General features: G+C 45.2%; 1 protein-coding gene across 4 annotated transcripts in view; it reads right to left on the reverse strand.

Moving 5' to 3' along the window:
• The window catches only part of RPS6KA2 (ribosomal protein S6 kinase A2), a 445,645-nt gene that overhangs the window by 115,228 nt on the left and 306,112 nt on the right, over nucleotides 1–24,305 (reverse strand). For all 4 annotated transcript variants that reach the window (XM_030809959.1, XM_030809960.1, XM_030809958.1 and 1 more), the window contains 2 exons: nucleotides 8,129–8,245; nucleotides 681–762 (listed from right to left, as the gene is read on the reverse strand). In XM_030809959.1, the coding sequence (XP_030665819.1) occupies nucleotides 681–762; nucleotides 8,129–8,245 (199 nt within the window). The remainder of the gene's footprint in view (nucleotides 1–680; nucleotides 763–8,128; nucleotides 8,246–24,305) is intronic.

The raw sequence follows: 24,305 nt of genomic DNA on the forward strand, positions 1-24,305 counted from the left end.
GTCCAGTGCCCGGCGCTGTGTGTTCAATCATCTTATGCTGTTTAGGGCAGGGGGAAGTTCCCTCTCTCACCAACAGAGTGAACAGGAGGTGATCAGAACAGATACAGTAGGTGCCCAGCTAGCGACGGGCTTAAAGACTGCGAGCCTGAAACGGAGATTTTGGATCACATTCTGACTCTAACGCTGCACTAGGTGCTCATCCCTCACTGGCAGGATGGGAGCACAGAGGAGCTGGGCAGAAATCGGTATTTCTAATGCCCAGCCACTGGGTCAACAAACGAAAACAACCCAAACCAACTGTGAGTCACGTTGTATTTAAAACCGAGTGAGGCCGTCGGCCTGCCGGTATCGAGGCTGGTTTGTCAGGCCCCATCCAGCCCGACAGCCTGCTCGCAGCCTGCTGCTCTGCTTTCCAAATGCCGCTCCACGGCAGAACATATGTGGGAGAATGGTATTTACGCAATACAGCTCTTCTCTGACAATTGTGGAAACTCTGCAGGGATATTTTAAATATTCATGGAAGTGTTTATACTGTTTATTATCAATCAGAGAGTAATGTGCTCATTTACAGACATCTTCAGAAATCGTGAACGTTAAATGGAATGACTATTTCCTCAAATAACGGAGTAGAAATTGCAGTTACCTGTCTCCAAAGCAGCCGGCCCTTCTGAAGCCCTTACCTTTTAGGGTGGCTTTCTTAAGGACCTTCATGGCATAGAGCTGCCCAGCGTCGGGCCCCTTCACCTTTCTCACCAGGAACACCTTAGCAAGAGAAAATGGAACATCAGAAACCCATAAGACTTCAAACTCGCTTTCCATATTGGATTTGACAAGGGGATACACAAGGAAGTTTAGAGCATTTCCAATAAAACAAGTACACTGTAGAAAATTTAAAATTTTTTCCAACATCAAGGCTGCCGGACAATGCTCTAAGTTCCTATAGCTCTGCGGCGAACATCGCTATGTGTCTGTATGAAGAAGTGTCATTTGTTTTTGGTATCATTAACTTTGCATTTTATATCAGAAATAATACCACGCCTTGTTTTGAAGACCAGCTGTTTAGAAAATCAAACAGGAGTTTTAAGGGAGATCCTTTGGTTTCAGTATCCCTCTGTATATCCCTACTGAGAGACCACGTTGAAAGGTATTACCAATCACACAAAACAGGCTCTATCCGATTTTCAAGAAAAGCTACTTTCTCTTACTTGAACTGTCTTCACCCAAATTTTAGCTGTGAGTAGCTTAAAAGTTCCTTTCTAACTGGCTCTTAAATATACTTATGGATATTTGGCAATGCTTTCTGAAATACATTTTGATGTGTATCACTGAGAAAAACAAAAAAATGTAATTGAGAGCTTGAGTTTAAATTTGTATTAGTGATTTTTTTAACAAACTTAGTAAACAAAACTGGAGTTCCTTTGTATATAAAAAAAAATCTTCCATGCAAATTAGGAAAATAGTACTTGATTTTCCTAAAAGTGTTTTCCAATAGATGCAAATATCTGCCTGCATGATGGAGATGACACAGGCACACGGCACACTGGTGTGGCTGCCCACGCGGTATGGCTGGAGGGCCGAGGTGGGGTGGCTCCTTCCCAAAACGTCACCTTTACTAAGCCTCAAAAAGCCAGAAAGACCGGCCACTATAGATGTTCTAGTTCCATGGAAACTCCAGGTGGCCCACGTGAGCATCCCGGTGGAGCAGCAGCCTCACCTGCCATGGGCAGAGGGACATGGCCGGGACCTTTGCACTCTTGGCTCCCCCCGAAGACTGGAGGGGCAATGTCTAGACACTTACCGAGTGCAGGGGCTCTAGGAGCAGGGGCTGCTGGGGCAGCCAAACTGGAGGGAGACCAACCAGCGTCTATTCTAGAGGCACAAATAAAGAGGGACCGGGAAGACACAAGGTCCCAGCACAGGCATGTGGATTCACAGAGTTCCTGTATCAGTGTCATGTTCTCACCATGTGCCCCTGAAGTGATTCCTGACCCCACTGCTGCCCTGCCATCCGTCCCAATCACTGTCATTATTGAATCACAGCCCCTCCCCAGGTGGGGACTCTTCTAGATGATGTCCATGGGAAAGCACCCCAGCACCCCTACCCGGGGTGCAGGACGGTACAGCATCATCCTGTGTGATGAAATGCTGCCTCTTGGACCCGATTAGGTTCCAGGAAGTCACAGGCAATTAGAAAGAGGCTTCCCTCTTCTCCTGGGTTATGGACTATACCGTCACTGACAGTTAATATTCATCTCTGGGAGATGTGTGGAGTGTGAGTGTGTGTGTGTGTGTGTGTGTGTGTGTGTCCCCAAAGCTGGATAAACAAACTTGTGGTGCAGCCCTGGGGTGACAGCTGGGACATCACCCTCACACGCACTGTGGTGGGAGACACAGGCACAAGCCCTTCTCCGGGCTCAGGGTCCCATGGCTCTTGCTGGCAGACCCACTGTAGCCCTGGAAGTTACTGCACATGGAAGGACTCTGCCTCAGGGTGTTCCCTCTGTGCAGTGGGCGAGCTACCTGACAGGCAGGTAGAGATGTGAAGGCAGTGGTCTGAGGACAGGATTTTTGCAAAGAGATCTTCTTAACTCTCGAGATTTTCTGCTTTGAATCATGGGAAAGTCACATGCCATGCACGGTTTTAGCTTCCATCTGATGCAACTCCTTTCATTTCTCCAGCCCGTCCGTGTGCCTAATGTCCCTAGGTTGACTTGATTAGTGGTGCTGTGGAGATCAGGACCAGCCAGGACAGTGCAGGGAGGAGGCAGGCACAGCCCAGGAGTCCAGGAGCGGGGCAAGACTGCGTGAGCGTCCTGGTGCCCGAGAGGCCACACTGGCAGAGAGGAAACGGTCCCAAAAAAGTTGGAGGGGGTGTGGAACAAGGGAAAGTTGTGTTTGTGGCAGGGACGCCACATTTTCCCGGCATCCTGCAGGTAAGTTGGGCAGTGACACCAGTGAGGGCAGGGGTGTGCCTTCCTGGCCTAGGCAATGAAGAGCAGGTGCAAAACGTTCCAGCTGCCACTTCCTGCCGTGGCAACTGAGGACACCTGGTGCGAGACAAACTGGGCAGCCTGGTCACTGAGTCACTGTGTGGAGGATGGAAGTCTTGGGTGGTTGCTCCAGCCCACAGTGGACTTTGGTAGGGTGACAGATGAATCTATCCATTCCATTATGGCGAAGCTGGCATGTTAGCTCCCAAAATGAGGCATTCTTATAATCAGAAAACAAAGGGCCAGGTTCAGTGGCTCACACCTGTAATCCCAGCACATTGGGCGGCTGAGACAGAAGGATCTCTTGAGGCCAAGAATTTGCAACCAGCCTGGGCAGCATAGCAAAACCCCGGGTCTAGTAAAAATAAAAATAAAAATTAGGGCCGGCTGCGGTGGCTGTAATCCCAGCACTTTGGGAGGCCAAGGTGGGCGGATCACGAGGTCAGGAGATCGAGACCATCCTGGCTAACATGGTGAAACTCCGTCTCTACTAAAAATACAAAAAATCAGCCAGGTGCAGTGGCAGGCACCTGTAGTCTCAGCTACTTGAGAGGATGAGACAGGAGAATGGTGTGAACCCAGGAGGCGGAGCTTGCAGTGAGCCGAGATTCCGTCACTGCAGTCCAGCCTGGGCGAAAGAGCGAGACTCTGTCTCAAAAAAAAAAAAAAGAAAAGAAAAAAGAAAAGAAAAATTAGTTGGGCGTGGTGGTGCGTGCCTGTAGGCCCAGCTATTCGGGAGGCTGAGGCGGGAGGATCGCTTGAGCCCAGGAGTTCGCAAACAGCAACAAGCTCCCTCTTTCAAAATGGGAGGACCCTGAAGAAAAAGGAAGCAAGGTACGTGATGGATTTGTGTTTGGACGGTCCAGCCTTTGCAATATCCTGAGTGGGTCTGTACTTTCTATACCTCTGCACTCAACCCCTAACCCGTAAGAAGCACGACTGTATAAACTCAAAGAGCAGAGGAAGCCCCATTCCACTCAAGTCTGAACTGAAGACCAAGTCCGCATGGGGCAGCTGCCAGTTAAGATTTGGTTTAAATGATGTCAAATTTTGCATAGGTCTTGACACATGAAACTTCTCTCTCGTATGTTAGGCCTTAAAGACGAGATGACTGATGGTCATGGCTAATGTTCATGCTTATCTGTTTTGAAGAGAGAACCCTACTTTTGTTTTTTAAAAGAACGGAAAAAACTCCATCCTACCAATGTCTGCCAAGCTTCTCTGTGGTGCCAGTTACTGCGAATTCCTACAGCAGGTGCCGCCTGACTCACAAGCACAGGACCCAGCGGAGGGGAATGGCACCTTGAGATGAGCAGCAAAATACAGCAAAAGTGCAAAAATGATTTCGGTAATGAGTGCGGCAACTTGCTGGTCTGCAACAGGGATCTTGACCCTTGGGCGCCATGCAGTTTCCTCTCCCTCTCTGCTGTCATTCTTGTCATTGAAGATCAATTTTAATGTGGAATTTAATAAGTTCCAAAACAACACTGTAACCTTGAGCTAACGCAGGCACTGGGTCTTTAATACTTAACCCAGTGGGCGCTGTGTGTGCCCCCTCATTTCATTTTTAGAACTGCCTCTCCAGCAGCTTGGCGTGCTGCATTGCAAAGACGCTGTGAGAAACGCGACCTGGCAACAGGTGCGATGTCACTCTGAACTGCCTCATGATGTCATGGATCACCGTGATCTGCTGATTCTCTCAGCAGCATTCTCAGCTCTCTCTCAGAACTGGAGGATTGCTGTTGGGCTGCAAAATCCTTCGAGCAGGAGCCAAATGCCCGTGTGCACTTCCGGGGACTTTTGGGTAACAGCCGCCCCCAAAAGGAAGACATTTAAAGACCTGTTCTTGTCATGCTACCAGCAAAGTCAGAAAAAGCAAGGATTTTTAAAAGACTTTGGTTTGGTTCCTTTTTAGAATGCAGGAATCATAACCTACAGTTCGTTCTCCAGAATATTTTAAAGAAAAAGAGGTTTCCTATCCTACTCCTGGCACTTACGCTAATAGGGGAGCTCCAGGAGCAGGTGAGGAGGTGGGACCAGGGCAAAGCCGCTTTCCCAGCCCCGGGGTGGTTCCCACACCTCCCTCTACCTCCCTCCTGTAAGCTCGCAGGGAACACTGGGTCTGCACCCCTCCTTTCAACACCAAACAAGCTTCACCATCTTCCATTCCTTTCCTGATTCAAGCTTTAAATTGCTTTTCATTTTGAGGATAAGGCTGTTTTCTGTGCTTTTCTCTGGTCCCAAGCACCACCCATGGCCCTGCTCTCTAGATAGCAACGAAACCACGATGGCTTCGCCTTGCAGGACTGAGCTCAGAGCTCAGAGATGCTTCCCACTGGTGGTGAGTGCGGCTTCTGCCACAGGAACAAGCTTATTACGGCTGACCAGGCAAAGAGCAGTGGCTTCGGAGAGCCTAAGCGGCTCACACAGACAGGCAATGGGACGAGTCACTCGGATGGCTCCTGGCGCAGTCTCAAGTCAGGAGCTGGCACCAGTGCAAAAGTCTAAAGGGAAGAAACTGCATGTCATCCACTTCTACATCTCCAATGTCATCACTAAGTAAGAGAGAAAGAACGGAGTGGCTCAGTGACAGGCAACCATGAGCCCTGTTGGAGGACTCAGCTCCCAGGCAAGGCCTGTCCCGGGACACTGTGTCCAGATTCACACCAGGTCTTTGCTCTTTGGAGCGGAGGCAGGAGGTGGAAACCTGAAGAACAGGTGCTTTCTGCAGAATGAGAACATTCAGTGTTGTCCTTCTGTCCCTGGTAGGTGCAAAAGGGAAGACGACTCTTGCATAAGGTTGTGTTATTTGCATGTAGACAGGAGGAATACAGTAACATGGGGCATTAGAACATGCGGCTTCTCCCTCTCTTGTCATCAGTTTTGCTTAAATTAAAAAAACTCACCACAAACAAACCAATGTGGACAAATACAATTTGTATCTGTGACTCTCTAGTGACTGATATTAGCTCCAACCTTCCCTGGAAATGTCTGAGCAACGCTTTCGAGAATAATATCTCTTCTTTCCAGAGTCCAGCTCGCATCAATCCATGGAGGAGACCTAAGCCTCCCTTCCCACACCAGCCCCAGCCTGGACCTGCTGCCCCGCCCCTCACACCAGCTCTGGACAGGCATTCCCGGAGTTGGCCCATTCCATAGTCCCTGGAGGTCAGACACCCATGGGCACTGCCACTGCCTCATCCTTCTCTTTCCCCTACCTACTACTGTTCTTGAAACTTTACTTTTTAATTCCTCCAATAATAAAGACACAAGTAAAGATAAAATTAGAAGTGGTGAAAGGCTGGGAAGGAAAGGGACAGAGTGTTATGAACATTATCATTCCAACGGGATTCTGCCAAACACCATGATTTCACTTGTTTTCCAAAACATGTTTTTTAAAGCAAAATTAAAATTCAAAATTTGAAATCTGAACAAGGGAGCTAGAAAAGCCTTTCTCCTTTCATCTTTAATACCCCAGTTCTGTGAGGAGGACATTGGTAAGATTCACTCTGCAACAGAGCTGGTCAATCAAAGCCCCCCAGACATTTCCTGGGCCTCCCCCGTGGGACGTATTCCAGCGCTCCCTCCCTCCAGATAAAGACGATTCGGCTGATTCTGTGCTTCCACAGGTGGAATCTGTTCTCAAGAAGCAACACATGGGCAACACCCTTGAAAGGTGGAAAAAGGAAAGAATGCTTGCTTGTCTCTGTTTTCAAATCATGGAGAAAATCATTCTCCTCTCTCTTTTTTCTCTACGTTTCTAATTAATAGTGAGGCATTCCACTATCACATTACACAGGCTCTGCCTTCTGTGATTTTGTGCCTTTTGGTAATGGCTATTAACATCGTGAGAAGCTGAAATCTTCATCCCCCTATTTCATAAACACCATATCAACTAGCCATATGAAATAGACATTTTCGTAGGCCCAAAATATTGCTGGTAATTTCCTACGGTTTAATCTAATGTATTTTGTGTATACATCATGTAAACACATGTTCCTTCCACATTACCACGTAGAAAAGAGAAAGAGAAAAGACATTCTCCATTACAAGCATGACAAAAGATACATTTTGCAAACAATCCAGTTCATGCAGGCTGTAGGATTATCCAGAATACAAATGTACTATTCATTCTACACTTAAATTAACAGGAGCCACGTGCATTTTGGCACAAAGTCGTGTGAAGAATGCAAAGATTTGGTAAATGTCTACATACCACACAAAAATAGTTACTTTAAAGAGCCAGGCTGTTCTGCTTACATGTAAGGAATGGTTGGCTTCATGGTTTATTTCAGGCCCTTATGTTCTAGAAATCAAGTTGTCAGAGCCTATATATTTCTAACAGCGAGCCCAAGGAGGCAGAGAAATTAGCATTGTGCTGGAATAAGTCACATGTCAGCATAATTGAAGAGCGTTATTGACATCTTGTTGTATGTGGATGTGGCATTAAATGAAGAGCCAACTATTTCTCATTTCCTGAAAGAAATTAGGTTTTATTGCTGCAATTCGAAGGTGAAAAAAAGGGAAATGAACAATTCCACTGCATAAATACATCTTAGGCAACTGCTGGGTGGGATTCGTGCCCTATTTACTCCATGGAACAACTGTATAAAGTAGGTTTTATCCTCTCCATTTAGTGGGTGGGGAAGCTGAGGCTTCATGAGGCAATCGTGCAGGGTGAGGAGGGGAGCCGGCTGCAGACTCCAGCCTTCCTGGCTCCTGTGCCCAATCCAGAGGAGTGGATTCTTTTCTTTTCTTTTTTTTTTCCTTGTTCTCTTATTTTTTCTTTCTTTGGGGAAAACAGCTGTTAGAATGCACTTTCAAAGATACATTGGCTCAGGTCAATAACCTTCTTCACCTTGGTGATGATTTACCAAGAGCCAAGGGAGGCTACAGAGAGGGAGCAAATGTGCATGTGACGGCTCCAACGGCACTGTTGTTCTCACTTGGCACAGCCCAGCCCTGTGGCACTGGAATTCTGGCTGTGCAAAGTGGGGCCCCGGTTCTGAACTGTCCAGGTTCCCGTGATCGCAGCCCTGCAGCTGAGGACTGCCTGCGATTTTCATCCAGTGGGGCTCTGTCCAGGTGTCCTTTGTGTTCAGGAATGAGACTCCAGAGCCAGCCAGGGCTGAACTTACCTTTCCATAGGATCCTTGTCCTAAAACCTTCAGCAGCTCAAACTGGGAAGGGTCTGCCTTCTCAAAGCCCTCCTTCACATGATGGCTGATGTCTATCTCCTTCACGACGCCTTCTTCCTGCAAGAGAGTGGCACAGGTGAGAAACACACTGCGAGGCGTCCCTCAGAGTCGCTCACAGCTTCCTCCTTCCTCCTTCCCTGACTTTACCACGAGCTGGGTCTGTTACGGATTTTAGCGCTGGAGTTTAAAAGTGGAGACACTATTTAGTGTTTTTGTTGTTGTTTTTTTTTTTAAGATGGAGTCTCACTCTGTCTCCCAGGCTGGAGTGCAGTGGCTTGATCTCGGCTCACTGCAAACTCCACCTCCCAGGTTCAAGTGATTCTCTTGTCTCAGCCTCCCGCCACCATGCCCAGCTAATTTTTGTATTTTTAGTAGAGACGAGGTTTCACCATGTTGGCCAGGATGGTCTCGATCTCCTGACCTCGCGATCCGCCTGCCTCGGCCCCCCAAAGTGCTGGGGTTACAGGCATGAACCACCATGCCCAGCCCATTTAGTTTTATGGAATCACCTTGGTGACGTGTGTGGTTATTGTGTGCACCCTGTGGGCCTTCACGGTTTCTTTTCTCCATGGACTTTTGTCATTTGGTCTTACCAGGACCTCAGAAAAATCTAAGGGTACTCTCAATGAAATCCAGTCTGCTCTTTAACAGTCTGGGCAGAAGTTCTGGTACGATGAATATAGAAACTAGGGAACAAAATGACACCAAAAGCACATTGACGGGTTCCTAGATGGAGAAGTGGTCTGGAAAATGCAGACGGCTTGTCCTCCTTCTCCTTCTGATTCATGCTTTCCCTGGTATGTTTGTGAAAGCTAATGTAAAGAACACGTCATTGCCATCCTCTAGATTATATTTCAGAAGAAGCAGTCAGGTAAGATTTTCCACCAGCCCAGAAAGCAAGATTTCCCTGTAGGAGAAAGAGTCTACAAGTGAAAACACTGACAGAAAACACTACAAATTTTCATCCCAGAGCTTCCTGTCCCCAGAGTCACATGACTTCCCTTGTAAAGGGGTAGGCCATCTGCCCAAGTGCCAGGCCCTGGAAATGGAACACTGGAAAGGAGGTGTTTCTCCCAACATGAGACATTCGAGCCCAACTGTTCCCTGAATTTATCTCTGTATTTCTCTGAGATTTCTGTTCCACTATCTATACATTCGTACACCCCTTTCTACAGTTTTAGCTCGGGGTGAGGGGCTGAAAAACTTCAGAAACTGCTGGCTAAAATGCGCGTCCAAAAACAGCGACCAGGAATTGTATGCATAGAGTGCTCTGGGAACCAGGGGCCTCTCATTCATCATTGCTTCTTTTCATTAAGAAACTGTGAAGTGGAGATTTTCTCCTGAGACTCAGATTACACATTAATAGCTGGAAGTGACAGAGGTGGGTTTCTCATCAAGGACTGACTTTGAAGCCAAGTACTTCCACCCTCTGTTTTAGTCTAAGAGTGAAGACTTTCAAATGAAATCACAATAGCAATAACTTACATGACAATGTTTGAAAAATTCAGTTTCTCAAAACAGTTACTTACAAATCTTGCTATTTTACCTCCATGTCACAAATAGAGGCACATGTAAAAGCAGATAAGGTGTCTGAGCCGTGGAAACTCACAGCGGATTAGAGGCCTATGCAGTTATCTATGGCTTTTCCATTCTCAGTTAAAGGAAACACTTCCGTCTCCATATCTTCAAGGATTATTTGCTATTTTTGTAAAAACAGTGGTTTTTTTGTTTGTTTGTTTGGGAAAACAATGAGTATAGCCAAAATTGACTCTGTTTAATCCATCCTGAGGTTCATATGAGTGCAGTTGGAAGATACAGAATTACAATTTTGTTGCTTCATAATTACTTCTTGAATGAGTAAGTAAAAATGCCAGAGGCACAGCCCAGCCAATGGGCATTATATTTAGATGCTAATTTGTGAGCGGACATCACATTTTAAGCCCTTCCTCCCTTCATAGCACAGGCTTACTAGAATTGCAGGACCATGCTAGCCACTGGAGACTGTGCAGCTTTTGTGGTGAAATCTCCTGGTTTATGGAAAGGGACAGAGAAAAATGAGGCCCTCAGGGATCCACGTGTGTCACTGCCTGTGAGAACCACTACCTTCCACGTGGCTGCTGGAGGAGGCTTCCTGCACAGAAAACAAAGACAGGAGCCCAAGTTCAAAAAAATTCATCATAGAAACATATATGCTATCTTTTCCTGTCATTGACCTACTAAAGGAAGAAAGAAATTGCAGACGATTTGTCATTTAAAGAACAACAAAATACTCCCCTTCTGTTACTAAAACACTTTCCTCACAATGGGTCCATTAACATCCTCTACCTACAGGACTAGCATGTGCATGAGTCATCCAAACCCCAGCCTCCCTCCCAAAATAGCTCCCATCATGCAGCTGTGTTAATGCGACGCCCACACTATGAAAAAAGGAATCACCACGAAAGCACATCCTTCTGTGACTTCATTTTGGTAATGTGAGCATGGCAACTGCGACACTGCAGAACAGAAAGTAAAATTCAACACTGCCCAGAGGTGTGGGGCAGGTGAGGCACGAGCTGGCCAGGGAGGCTTTGCGCTGCAGCCACCACCCTTTCCTGGGGCACGTTTCCCAGCCCTTGTGTATGTGTCCTGAAGATTTCCAGTTCCTTCCTTTTTCTTCAGCAGCTCTTTGTGGAGGGTCTGAGACCCACAGCTGTGGTGAATGAGCTCATGCAGTCCCATGGGTCCTAGTCCCCTTCACTGCCTTTGTGGGACTGGGCTCTGAAGCGAGAGTGACAGCATCCAGGCTACCTGGATGCCACCTGGCCATGGACGCTGGCACCTCGGGATTCCCATGGGTGTTCCCCTGCTCCCAGTCAGCCCGTTTTTTAGGCTGGCTTCACGCCTTCCTCAGCACATCCGAATTGCCATCCCCTGTTGCCTCCCGCCTCCCCGGTCTGCACCACACCCCCATCTCCATTGCAGAAGTTCACCTTCTTGAGTCATTTCTGTAACGTTTCGAATCAAATCCTTCGACGCAGATATCTCATAACATTTCAAATTTTGCGCAGATTCTTTCTGTCAAAGTATTGAGAGCAAATGTACCTGAAGTACATACATAATTTCATCTCCTAAAATGACATGAAAAACTCCAGTTTTCTTCCCTAATAATATTGCGATAGAGTTAATTTCTCATTTCAAATCAGTAAGGTTTTTAACAGCAAAGCATCTGAGGCGTCAATGGAAAAAAATCCCCAAGAGTGTCACCTTTTAGACTTCAGAGTTCTGCCTTTACAGCGACATTTTAGCTCGAACTTGCTGCTTAACTTTCTTTTTCACTTTCCCCAAAAGAAAAAACAAAACGAAAAAAGATCTGGTGTTCCATGGACTCGGCGTGCACTCTGGGGTCTGTGTGAATAGGAAACAGCCAGATGAAGCCCCAGCACCACGCTCCCGGGCACTGCTGATGACGACTGTCTCTGGACAGCCCTGGTTTCTGGATCCCTTCGTGACGACCGCCCTAAGCGGCAACTAGCATGAAAATGTTACTCACATTTCATTTTGAAATATGTGCCTTTTCTGTTTTACGAGGCAGGTAATTTTATCCAGAGCTTGATGAGGATTTGCACGCAACCCCTTAGGAAGATCAAGTCTGTTCCTGAATCCGCTGCCTCCATGGCGGAAGCGTATGGTTTCCAGCCCAGCTCCTGTAAACAGTATTTTCAAAGCTAACTTGAGAGCTTTGGGAGGAGGAGCTGGGACTGAGATCGGGTGCTAGCTCCATAAGCAATGATTCCAAACATTTTGTAACGTGAGAAAGAAAAACTAGAGGTATAAACTGTTTAAATGATGTTTGAATGTGACAAATTGTGACAAGGAATTTTTTAAATTCCTGCAGAACTGCACTCAAAGTTCCAATGACTGCAGGAAGTCCCGGGCAGGTATTTCAGCAGCTGCTGGGAGCGGCTGGGAAGCAGGAGTGACAGGATGACAGGATGAGGGAGGTTGGCCACTGTGACTCTGCATGCCTCTCTCTGGGCCAAAGTCGCCTTCTTAGGTCATTTCCTCTGTTCTGAATCATCTGCTCTTCATGTCATTAAAGGGATAATATTTATAAAAAGTGCAAATTAAAATTAATGATAAGGACATAGGAAACAAAATAGGCAAGGGTTCACATTATTTCCAAAAAAGGAGAGAGGTCATTCTAGAAATCGTAGATTCACATGTAGGATATTAATTTCCAGAATAATAACAGAATATATTATTACACAGGTGGTTTATGAAAATGTGGAAAAGAACATATCTCCGACTCACAGGTCCCATCAAGCCAGCACTGTTCTGCTGCTGATGGCATGAACAGATGAGCATGTGGACAAGAGCCTGGCTTTGAGGGCAGCATTGGTGGAGTCCCTCCTGAATCCCTGGTGACAAAGAGGCTGGCATCATATAAAGGCTTAATGACAGAGCACTGCATCGCAAGTCATTCTCTCAAGGCACAAAACCCGGACACACCTGCCCAGGAACAGTATCGTGTCCTGGAGGTTCTGAACGTATGAATGTTCTGTGTTGCCCAACTGCTTCAGAATCACCCCAAGGAACTTGTTAAAATGCAGATTCCAGGCCCTGGGCAAGGCCTCCTTGGTCTGGAATCTCTAAACTTGGCTTCACCTAGAATCTGACTTTCATTATCTCACCAAAAGTGCCCTTCTCAAGTCATCCAAATCTTACCCATTGCTAAATCGAGTGGCCAAATTTCCATCCTCCATAGCACCGGGCATGGCTATTCACCCCCTCTTGCTTGAAACACTCCCTTCACCTGGATTCCAGTACATCCTACTCCCCTGAGTTCGCTCCCACCTAGCCCTCTTTCTGTGTCTGCCAAGGTCACCTTTCCCCTGGATGCAGTCCCTGGCCTTTTGTCTCCACGTAGTTACCCCCTTGGAACCTCGTCCTGTCTCAGGGCTTTACAAACCATGTGAATAAACACTGACAACTCTCAAATCTCAATCTCCAGCAGGGGCTGCTCCCAGAGGTCCAGTTCTAGAGGCCCATCACAGGCAACTGTCCTGAGTGTGTGCATGTGTGTGTGTGCACGTGTACATGTGGAATGCACATACGTGAGTGTGTGTGAGATAGACAGGTCTTGTTCTGGCTTTTTCTTACATTGGGATGGAGCTCCTTCAAGTCCCAGCTTTATGCAGGCAGTGGGGCAAGAGGTCTGCCTGGGGCCAGCCCTGGGATTTGTCACCAGTTCCCCTGCCCTGTGAGGCTGTAAACAGCCAAGCTCAAGTTCACCAGGTTGTCACCTGGCCTCCAGGAGAAAGCTGGCTTTAACTGTCTCCTTCCCTGGGTTCCCTGCTCTAACACAGGGTTTGGCCTCTGTGTATTCCTTACTCCCCAGCTCACTCACACTTTTAAACATTCTTAAAGGGATACTTGATCCAGGACTTTCAGTCATATTTCACATGAGGGCTGGCCACATCTAGTCTACCACGCTGCTAGAATGGAAGCTCAGGAATGCTTTTGAAGGGAGAGAAGATTCACTAAATGGCTTTTTAGCCTCTTCCAGAAAAGAAAGACAGCCGCAGACTTGCTGAGAAGAGTAGAGGGGAGTCTGTGCAGGAACAGCCCCCGGAGAGCGAGCTCCATCTGCGGCACGACCCCTGATAGCTCGTGGGTCCTCGGCCTTTGGTTACCAGGAAAGCTGGCTGCACCAGTGAACACATGCCACCCATGACAAAAATCCTCCAGTAGGCTGTTTTGTAATTACTAATATGAAATAAAAATAACTAGACATTTGAACCAAAGACTCTAAGAACCAGAAGGAACCTCCCATGTAGCAGGTTGTGCATCTTACTATTCAAGGGACCAGAATTCAGATCATCTGAGGCCCAGGACCCATGCTCCTGGCAACGCTGCTTTCATTCCAACCAGGGCCTAGGACATTTAGAGCGGTAATGGCTCGCGAATTCTGGGGCCTTCTCTGCTCTTTAAACTGCCCTTTATGCGTCTCCGCAAATGTGTCTGCTTTTGCTGGTGTGAGCAAATGTGAAATGAAATGATGGGACCAGCTGCATTTGTCCAATCAATTCCTTAGGAAACCATTTCCACAAAAAGTTTCCCTTCCATTTCTAAAAAGCTAAATATAAATGAGCCATTTAGTACGGCAGAACCAGTACCCTCAATAATGGAAATCAGGCTGGTGACATGGGTGCCTGCTGGAATCTAGGTGAAACAAAGACGGCTTAATTTAAGAGGAATAAATCTGCCACAAAATCATAGGAGGAAGGGAAGCAGGAGAAGGAAAGAGAAAGGAAAATACCAGATGCCATGTCAAGATCGCAGATAGAAGCTCTGAAATTTCAGGAGTGTGACCCTATCTACTTGATAGAGCGCAGGCCTGCTCAGCAAGACAAGGTCTCCATTTCAACCCTGGTCATTTTCAGAGTTTGAACTGCATCTGTTCGACACAACGCTCAAATGGATGCTGCCGAATCCGCGGAGGGAAAGCAATGTGCAAGAACAGGGCTGGGCTCTGTTTTCTCATCCATCCTAGAATATCGCTTTTTCTTTTTCTGAACAAAGAAAGTGATTTAGCATCCAAGAGTGGTCACTGCAGTCACCGCATGCACAGTGACAATCTAGGAGTGGGCTGGCTGCTCGGGCTCCTTTCCTCTTTGGGGAGACGTCTCCGTTAAGGTACTCACTGAAGCTCGTTGGAACTGAGGCTGGGCTAACATAAGGTTCCTAGAACACCGCAGCACTGAGTGGACAGAGATTATGCGAAGAAAGGAGGAGAAGCAGCAAAACCAGCCTTGGCATTTCTCTCCTTTCTTTTCTCTTTCTATCCAAACTGGCCTTTCTGCCTCCCCACCCCATCCCTGTTCATTTTAGTGACTGAGGAGGGAAGAACCTCCCCAGGACACTTCCTCTCTGGTTTTCGTTAAGCCCTGCCACCTTGCCACTGCTTCTGCCTTCGCCTTCATTGCCTGTTGTTCCCGTGGATCATTTTCCCTTCCCTTCTTCTCATCCCTCAGTCTGCTGGTATTTTTATAAATCACAGTCAATGCAAATTGGACTCTGAAAGTTGTGCTTATAAACGGTGACTGACAGATGGAGCGCTGCCACTTTTGCAGGGGCCTCCTTCCCACAGAAAAGACGTGCAAAGAGTGAAGAGCCAGGGCTTCCTGCACACACATGGGCTCCCAGTCCTCACATCGGCCATTCTGTGGGTGTGCTCATTCCAATAAATCCTCTAATCCTTAACCTCCCTGGGAAACGTCAGTGTGAAGTCCTCACGGAAGCTTGGGGTGTTGGTGTCTGACACGGTGTTCCATGTCAGACTGGCTCCGTGACCCCTTCCACTTCATCTTGAAAATTATCGTCAATGATGTGCTTTACAAAGACTCATTACTAGCATCGGGGAATGAGACGGTAGCTACTGACTGACATGAGTGTATTAAGATGCACGGGAACGATCTCCAAGAAGCCTCACACTTGGGGTAGATGGAACACGCACGCAGGTTAGGTTAAGTCACAGTGTTTCCTCGTGGAACAGCTTTAGATGGGACCACCTCCGGTCTGGGCAGTGGGATGAGTGCCTAAAGGGGCTGAATACATCTGTATTATTTAGCACAACTGTAAAATAATGCCAGGTAACAACCCGGTGATAGTGAGACGAGGATGCATGCCTGGTGTGCACCAAATGAGACATTATTTATGCTAGTGTGTCACCCTGACTTGGAAAACTAACATTTTTTTTTGTCTCTGAGATATATAGTATGAAACTGCACCAAGAGATGAGAGAAAACTGAAAACACAGGATTTAAAATCACAAGTGGAAAAAGCTACATCATAATAAACTACGTCATCAGTATAACCAAGAAAACTACAGTCATATCCCAGTGAGATCTATTGGGATAAAGTTCCTATTTCTTTAGCAGAAAAGGAAAAGTAGAAATTCTACAAATATCATCTTCCCCCAGACTCAATTATCCACATGTTTCCAATGTGATCTCCTCATTCTTTTTCAAAAGCAACATGTTGGTGAATGTTTGGTCAATACCTCTACCAGAATAAGTTGATGGCTGCGATGTTTCCATTAAGAAGAATAAAAAATGCTGAGTCAACTGGGATGTAAAGAAAACGCACATCCCAAGAGTGCCCAGCTGTTGGGAACCCTGAGCTGGTGGGCTCTTCTCACACAAAGTTAGTTTCCTTTCTTTTCTTTTTTTTTTTTCTTTGAGACAGGGTCTTACTTTGTCACCCAGACTGGAGTGCAGTGGCATGATCTTGGCTCACTGCAGCTTCGACCTCCTGGGCTCAAGCGATCCTTCTACCTCAGCCCTGCAAATAGACAAAATTAGTGTCTATTTCAAGTGTACTGAGCAAAAACACAAGGCTATATTGATCAGACCGTTCAGATACCCAGCAGAGGGACGCTTGCTGGGGTAAGAGAGGCCAGTGACGTGTGTCCTCCTCTCCAGCAGCTGAAACAGGAGTGTGCACAGGGCCAACCCACTCTACAGCACTGCAACACCACCAACTTAGAGGAAGGCAGGTTGGGCTCTGCAAGGAAAAGCTGCTTAAGTAATGGATTTCTAAAAAATGGTCCACCAAATCCATGGCAATCAATATCACAGCTGATGGGGTGATGGGGAAAGTCTCATCCCTAAAATGGTTCTGAAAGGTCGGCGGCTGAGTCGGCGGCTGAGTGTCCACTCCCCGGCAGTGGTGCTGGTGCCCAAATGGTCAGGCATGGTGTTTGTGATCTGGATGAGAGCTGGCAGAGCAAAACTGTTAGGCTGCAGATCAGGATGAATTATTCAAATTGACAACATCTTAGCAAATGGAAAGATGTGCTAAAGGATCAGAAGAGGCCATTCTGGCGGGCAGAGTGATGGCGGCAGCCGCTTAACCCATGGCATGTGTGCAGCACGAGGTCATGTTTTCAGAAAAACAGTAATTGTGCCTTATATGGAACTTTATATTAATTGTGACAGAGAGTAGTCAGCTGCAATGCAGGAAAGGATTGAAAGAGTAACTGAGTCCGTGTTTTAGAAAAAGAAATACCACTGTGGGTGGAAACGCACCTGTCCTATGGACAGACTGGCGGGCCCTGAACAGAAAGCCTGCTTCTATTCTGTACAAATCCCATGGCCGACCAATAGGCATAACGTGCACACCTTCTGACCCAGGGACCTCACTCCTCAGAATTCATCAAAAACATTTACACATAGAAAGCTGTAACATTATTTGTAACAGTGAAGAAATAAGAAACGACTGAAACGTCCAGCAAGCGGGGAAGAATAAGGAAAATGATGATCTATCCACCAAATGAAAGCTTATGTAGGCTTTCAGAGTGATTGTGCTTTTCCCCATTACTCCAAAAAGACGAAATACTTACATATAAAGTAACAAAACAAGTATAGTATCTGTGCATCAAAAATTATGGAACACTATTGGAAGAAATCAAAGGTCTAAATAAATGGAGAGACACGTCATGTTGACAGTTCAGAAGAGCCAACATGGTAAAGATGTTAAGTGTTCACAAATCCACCTGCAGGTACAAACTCCCATCACAATCTGAGCAAGGGTTTTTTTAAGTATAGATAAGTTTATTCTAAAATTTCATGGAAAAGCAAAAGACCTATGATACCCAATTTTGAAAAAACACTAAAGTGGGAGGAATCTCTCTACAGATGCTAAGGTTTGCTACATAGCTACAGGAATCAAGACAGTGTGCTATTGGTGAAGGGGTAGACACACAGATCAATGGAATGGAATAGAGGACCCAGGAAGAGAAGCATTCAAATATACCCAGCTGCTTTTGGAAAAGCAATTCAATAGAGGAAAGGCAGCCTTTTCAATGAATGATGCTGGAGCACTGGACATTCACAGGCAAAGAAAAAAAAGACATTTAACCTAAATTCCATCTCTTATACAATAATTAAATGTCTGTGAAAATGGATCACAGACATAAATATAAAACATAAAGCTACAAAACTTTTAGAAGAAAACATAGGGGAAAATTGTCCAAACTTAGGGCTAGGGAAAAATTCTTAGACATGACACCCAAACCATGATTCATCAAAGAAAAAAGTGATAAATCAAACTTCATCAAAATTTAAAGCTTTTGCCTTGCAAGGACTCTGTGAAGGAGACGAAAAGACAAGCTATGGAGTGGGAGAAAATGTTTGTAAACCACATATCCAACAAAGGTTCTGAATCCATAATATATAAGGAATTCTCCAAAGTCAACAGTAAAACAAAACAATCCATTAGAAAATGGGGGAGACAAGCAGACATTTCACCAGTGAAGATACACAGATGACAAATAAGCACATGAGAATATACTCAATATCATTAGTCATTACAGAAGCGGAGAGCCGCAATAAAGTATCAGTACATACCCATCAGAATTGCTAAAACAAAAAAAATAGTGATAAACATCAAACACTGGTGAAGATGCAGAGAAACTGGACCTTGTACATTGCTGGTGTGAATATAAAATGTTCCAGCCACTGTAGAAAACAGTCTGGCCAGTGTCTTACAAAACAAAACATCCCAGCAAATGTATTCCAGGGCATTTATCTCAGAGAAATGAAAACTAAGCTCACACAAAAACCTGTACTCAAATGTTCATAGCAGCTTTATTTGTGATGCAAAAACTCGAACAGCCCAAATGTTCTTCAATGAATGAATGGTTCAGCAAGCTGCAGTACATCACATCATGGAATACTACGCACAAATGCAAAGGAACAAACTACTGTTAGTCACAAGTTGTATGGATCTCCAGAAAATTACGCTCAGTGAAAAAAAGCAAATATCAAAGGATTATACAATGTATGATTCCATTTACATATTTTTTGAAATGCAAAATTATAGAGGTGAACAGTTTAGTGGTTGCCAGAGGTGAGGGATGGTTGGTGTTGGGGTGTGTGTGTGTCCATAAAAGGGTACTATGAGGGATATTTGTGGCAATGGGACAGTTCTGTATCTTCATCAGGATGGTACTGCCACAAATTACACATGTGATATATTTGCAGAGAACTCATATACACACACACATAAGTACACGTAAAACTGGTAAAATATGAATAAGGTCTGTTGACTGTACCAAATATAAAATTCCTGGTTTTCATACTGCCCTGTGGTTGTACAAGGTGGAGCCCGGCTGAAGCACAAAGGACCTCTACCATGTGTTTTGCAGCTTCCTGTGACTCTATAATCATTTAAAAATTTTAAAAATGGTAAAAAGTGATTTTTAAGTCTATTTGGCAATATTGAAAGAGCTTTGTTACAAGCTTTAAAGAAAGCAGAAAAATAAACGTCATGTATATGATGATTACCATGACATTTTTACAAGGTAGGAAAAATATTTATGGAAAATACATCAAGATATCAGAAGTGATAGTATTAGAAAATATAAATGATTAATTTTCTCCCCTTTGTTTTCTAAATTTCCTATACAGAAATGGAAAACTGGCCAAGTTTCTATATAAGGACATTTAAAATGTGACATTCCCTTTCTTTACTCACTGCTATCCTATCCAGCTGCACTGAACTATAATGGAAAGTTCAGGCAAAATTAACTGTGAGTTTTGAAAAGCAAATAAGATCAAACAACTTGCTGCAAGGGAAAAAAAATGGAAGCCAATGGAAAACAATTTGGATATCATTTCTGGATCAAAGAATAAACCTATTAATTGGTAAAAAAAAGAAAGACTCAATATTTTTAAAGCTATTAACATTTTTTATACTCAACACACAAGCCTCCTCCTGTGCATCAACATGGAATTTCCGATCAGGGTACAGATGGCGAACATGAACGCCTGCAATATGGACAGCAACATGCACTTCCCAGCACTGCGGGCAGTCAGGGAGGCAGTTCATAGATTTTTTTCCTAGGAGGTGGGTGTCTCTAGGGGTGGGTGGCAACAATTTACTGGAAACTGACAAACAAAAGAACTTGTTTTAAAGTGAAATTAGGGCCGGGCGCGATGGCTCATGCCTGTAATCCCAGCACTTTGGGAGGCCAAGGCGGGCAGATTACAAAGTAAGGAGATCGAGACCATCCTGGCTAACACGGTGAAATCCCGTCTCTACTAAAATACAAAAAATTAGCCGGGCGTGGTGGCGGGAGCTTGTAGTCCCAGCTACTCGGGAGGCTGAGGCAGGGGAATCGCTTGAACCTGGGAGGCGGAGGTTGCAGTGAGCCGAGATCATGACACTGCACTCCAGCCTGGCAACAGAGCTGGACTGTATCTCAAAAAAAAAAAAAAAGAAAAAAAAAAGAAAGTGAAATTAGGTACTACTCTCTGTATAACACTAATTAGATAACTGAGTTAAGTGTGACACATTTATTTCTTTTACATTAAGTAGTTTTCTAGATATAAATATGAAGGGTTCAATTTTTTTTTCTTTCAAAGTCATTAGGATTAACTCAAGCAAAACCAGCGACCATCCCTTTTGGAATGTATGTGTGTGTTGGACTGATACTCCCTTAATCTTTGAAGGAAGGTTCAATGTGAATGGTATTCTCCAATGCATAAATGAGATACTTCGGGCAATGGAAGAGAACTACTTCTGCAATACTCTCTGGTCTTAACTACTTTTTCAGTTTCCTGCTAAAAGTAGATTGTTCCAGATCTCTTGAGAGAGGATTTCCAATGTGGCCAGTGGAGTTTCAGAAGACATGTGGCATGTGGCAGCCCCTGCTCTGTGTGCTATTTCCTATCCTGACGAGTCTTACAAATGGAAGCCATACGAAAAACAATCAACACTTCAGAATTAGGTTTAAATGATGTCAGAGGTAATGTGCAGATCATCTCTTAGCCGTTTCCAAAACTGTTGAAAAGATGAAACTTTTGGACAAAAACCTCATTCAAAGGAGTTCACTAAATAACCATCCTTCTTTCTTTTCTTTTTAAACTAACTTAGTTATTACATTCTAAAAGATTATGAAGCATTTTGTTAAAAAAATATTAGATATGGTGCAAAGTTTTGAAACGGCCCCACCAGCCCACCGGGCATCTGATCACCTTCCATCCCTGAGCCTGCAGAATGGTCAGAGCAAGAAGGACTTGGCACAAGACAATAACTTGAATGGAATTAAGCTAACTGCTGAAATGCAAACATGCAGTAGGTTTTCCCAATATGAGCTATAAATTACAGATTTCCGAACAGTCTTGGGCACAGATAGGGTATTTCAAGTGAGGCGACAAACTGAAGTAGTTTACACAGCACAGCACCCTTTCAGACTGCCTTATGACACAACTTAATTCTATCAGCGTTTCCATTGTCACTCGCAAGCACCACAGACTGAGAGGCTGAAGATCACACCTGGTGGATTTCACCTACCTAGAGATCCTTGTTACCCAGTGCTGCTCAAAAGCAGCTCCCTGACCCCATAAACACTTACAGGGGAAATCAGCGGCTGTGCATGGATTAAATACAGTCTCAATTCTCAATTTCACAGGTCTTTGACCCCCCACAGGACAGGCCACATTTTGTACTAACGTCTGCTTATCCCCTTCTACCTTGGGAAGTGTCTGGCACCATCTTTCCTCAGTCTTTGTTCAAGGAATCAATGAAAACTTGTGAAATGGTTTAGAGTGGTGCTTGGCGGTCCCCAGGAGGCCCTGCTCAAATGCCAGGCTGCAGAATCACCCAGTGGCATGGCCTCACTCACATGATGACAGCCAATCCCTCTGTGTGGTGAAAGATGTGGGCTTGAGAACTTTCTACACTCCAGAAGCCATTACTGGCACAATATATAAGTGTTCAAGATCAAAAGAAATTGTATTATAAAAGTTTTTTTTTTTTTTTAATCTACCCTAGCTTGAGGTTTGGTAAAATGCCTTGGTCACATCCCCCAATTGCAGGTGCCCTGTTCTGCATCTGGACCACACACCTTGCCTGGGAGAGACTTCAGTGATGGAGGAGACAATCCCAAAACGTTTCTGAAGCTCTCACAGTCACATGCCAAAAAGTCCATTATTTATATTAGAAAAAGGGATTTGGAAACTTCGTTAGGAAACCCATGCATTGAGGATGCTATTTCCGAATTGCTAAGTAAAAAGTTTATCATTTCCTATGCACAAAGACGACCAGCTCTTTTTCAGTGGCATAGCAGGGATGGGCCGACAACCACGCTGGTCCCTGGAGGCTAATGTGGGCTGTATCCTGGCAATGGCCACAGGTGTGCAATGGCTCTCTACGGATTCTGCAGTCTAGCTTTGACACTGATCCACTAGGTTTTAGTAACAGCTTGACATCTGAATGGTTTATTATCATTAGCATCTGAACACACACTTACATAATATTGCTGAATGTAAAATTCTCAAGGTAGGCTCAACTCAAACCCTGGAGAGAGCATGTGTCTTAGCCACTTACTCGTTTTTGGTTTTTGGTTTTATTTTTGAAACAGGGTCTCACTCTGTTGCCCGCGCTGGAGTGCAGTGGTGCAAACACCCCTCGCTGCATCTTCGACTTCCCTGGGTTCAAGAGATCCCCCACCACAGTCTTCTGAGTAGCTGGGGCTACAGGTAAGTGACACCATGCCCGGCTAATTTTTTTTGTATTTTTTTGTAGAGATGGTGGTCTCACTATGTTGCCCAGGCAGGTCTCAAACTCCTGAGCTCAAGCAATCTGCCCACCTCAGCCTCCCAAAATGCTGGGGTTATAGGTGTGAGCCACCACGCCCAGCCTCCACTTACTCATGTTTAGTCCCACTTTTTTTTTTTTTTTTTTCCTTAAACTCCTTAATGCAAGAAAATGCTTGGGAAAGAAACAGGAGTCATTAAAAAAAAAAAAAAAAAAAGGCACCCACTCGTGGTGTTCCCAAGTAGCCAACTGGGCAGAGTGGGAAGGACTTAGAGACAACTCACTGACCCGCCCCGCCAGCCCTCTTTCTCTGCTGGTTCTGACGTGGGCCAGTCAGCCCTGACTCAATGCTCACGTATTATCACACGTGAGGCTCATCCCATTGTTAGATGATGCCATTGCTGAGCCAAACACAGGGCACTGCTTTAAACAGACTTGGCTAATTTCTGCACCCATTACAAGCTGATATGTTAAAAAAAGAAAGCCAGCCTACTATCATCTGTTTTCAAATGTTTCCAAATTGCTCTTCTTTCTCAGAATGACAGCTTTGGAACATTAGTGCAAATCCCCACCGAGATTTGCATCCGTATTCTTGGATCTTATTCAGAACTTAGGCCTGCTGAAAAACACACGGTTAGGTCAAAGTCTGTTCATGGGAAACTAGTATGCATATCTCAGAAGGAGCTCTCACCTACAGGCTACCCCAAGGCAGTGGCTGGAAACTGCACCAAACCCCGTGTGTGTATCTGTCTATCTGTCTGTCCAGGCAAGAGCATTTGGAATTTTCTAGTGCAGTTCTTGGCGCTGTCATCACTGAAGCAACTGATGCAGTTCGTAAGTTCAGCTTTCTGCTACTTCTTCCCACAGAGTGACATATTTTTCTTATTAGACTTAGAGCTTTTCAAATAATGATGACCTGAGAAGCGACTGCTACCCCTTTCCCAGAAGTAAGAGATCTGCAAAATTTTGCTCATTCATGAACATTTTAGCTTCTGTTTCAAGTCTTAAGACTAACATATTCCCAGACTGTCAGGCCAGTTTTATGAAGCTGAATGTGATATAAAGCTTAACCTGCCGCCTTTCGTTGTAAACATTGGATGCAAAGAAGAATTAACCATGGAACTAGAAGCTGCTGGCTGAATAAAAATCCCAGGGGAATTTCTGTTCCCTTTCTATTCCTCTTCCCAGCGCCGGATGTGCATCCTGTGTGGGGCACAGAGAGAAACATTCAGGGACAAAACCTAAGTCATGAGGTCTGATGCGATGTGAGAACTCACGGCCGGCACGCAGGTGGCCGTGGTGGGGGGTCCCACTCCAGCACAGGACTCCCCCCTCCTCCACTGCAGCCTGAAAGCAGGGAGCAAAACCAACCTGCTGTCTGAAAGGGTTTTGTTTTTTTGTTTTTTTCTAAGCAAACAAGTCTGACCTTCCAACCCCAGGAAAAGCCTACTTATAATGAGAATTCTGATGTCGATGTGAGGAGACACTGCCCAGACCAGCAACTCCACAGCAAGTCAGAAATACAAAGATT

This window comes from Nomascus leucogenys, chromosome 3 (genome assembly GCF_006542625.1).
Source record: "Nomascus leucogenys isolate Asia chromosome 3, Asia_NLE_v1, whole genome shotgun sequence".
NCBI classification, from domain to species: domain Eukaryota; kingdom Metazoa; phylum Chordata; class Mammalia; order Primates; family Hylobatidae; genus Nomascus; species Nomascus leucogenys.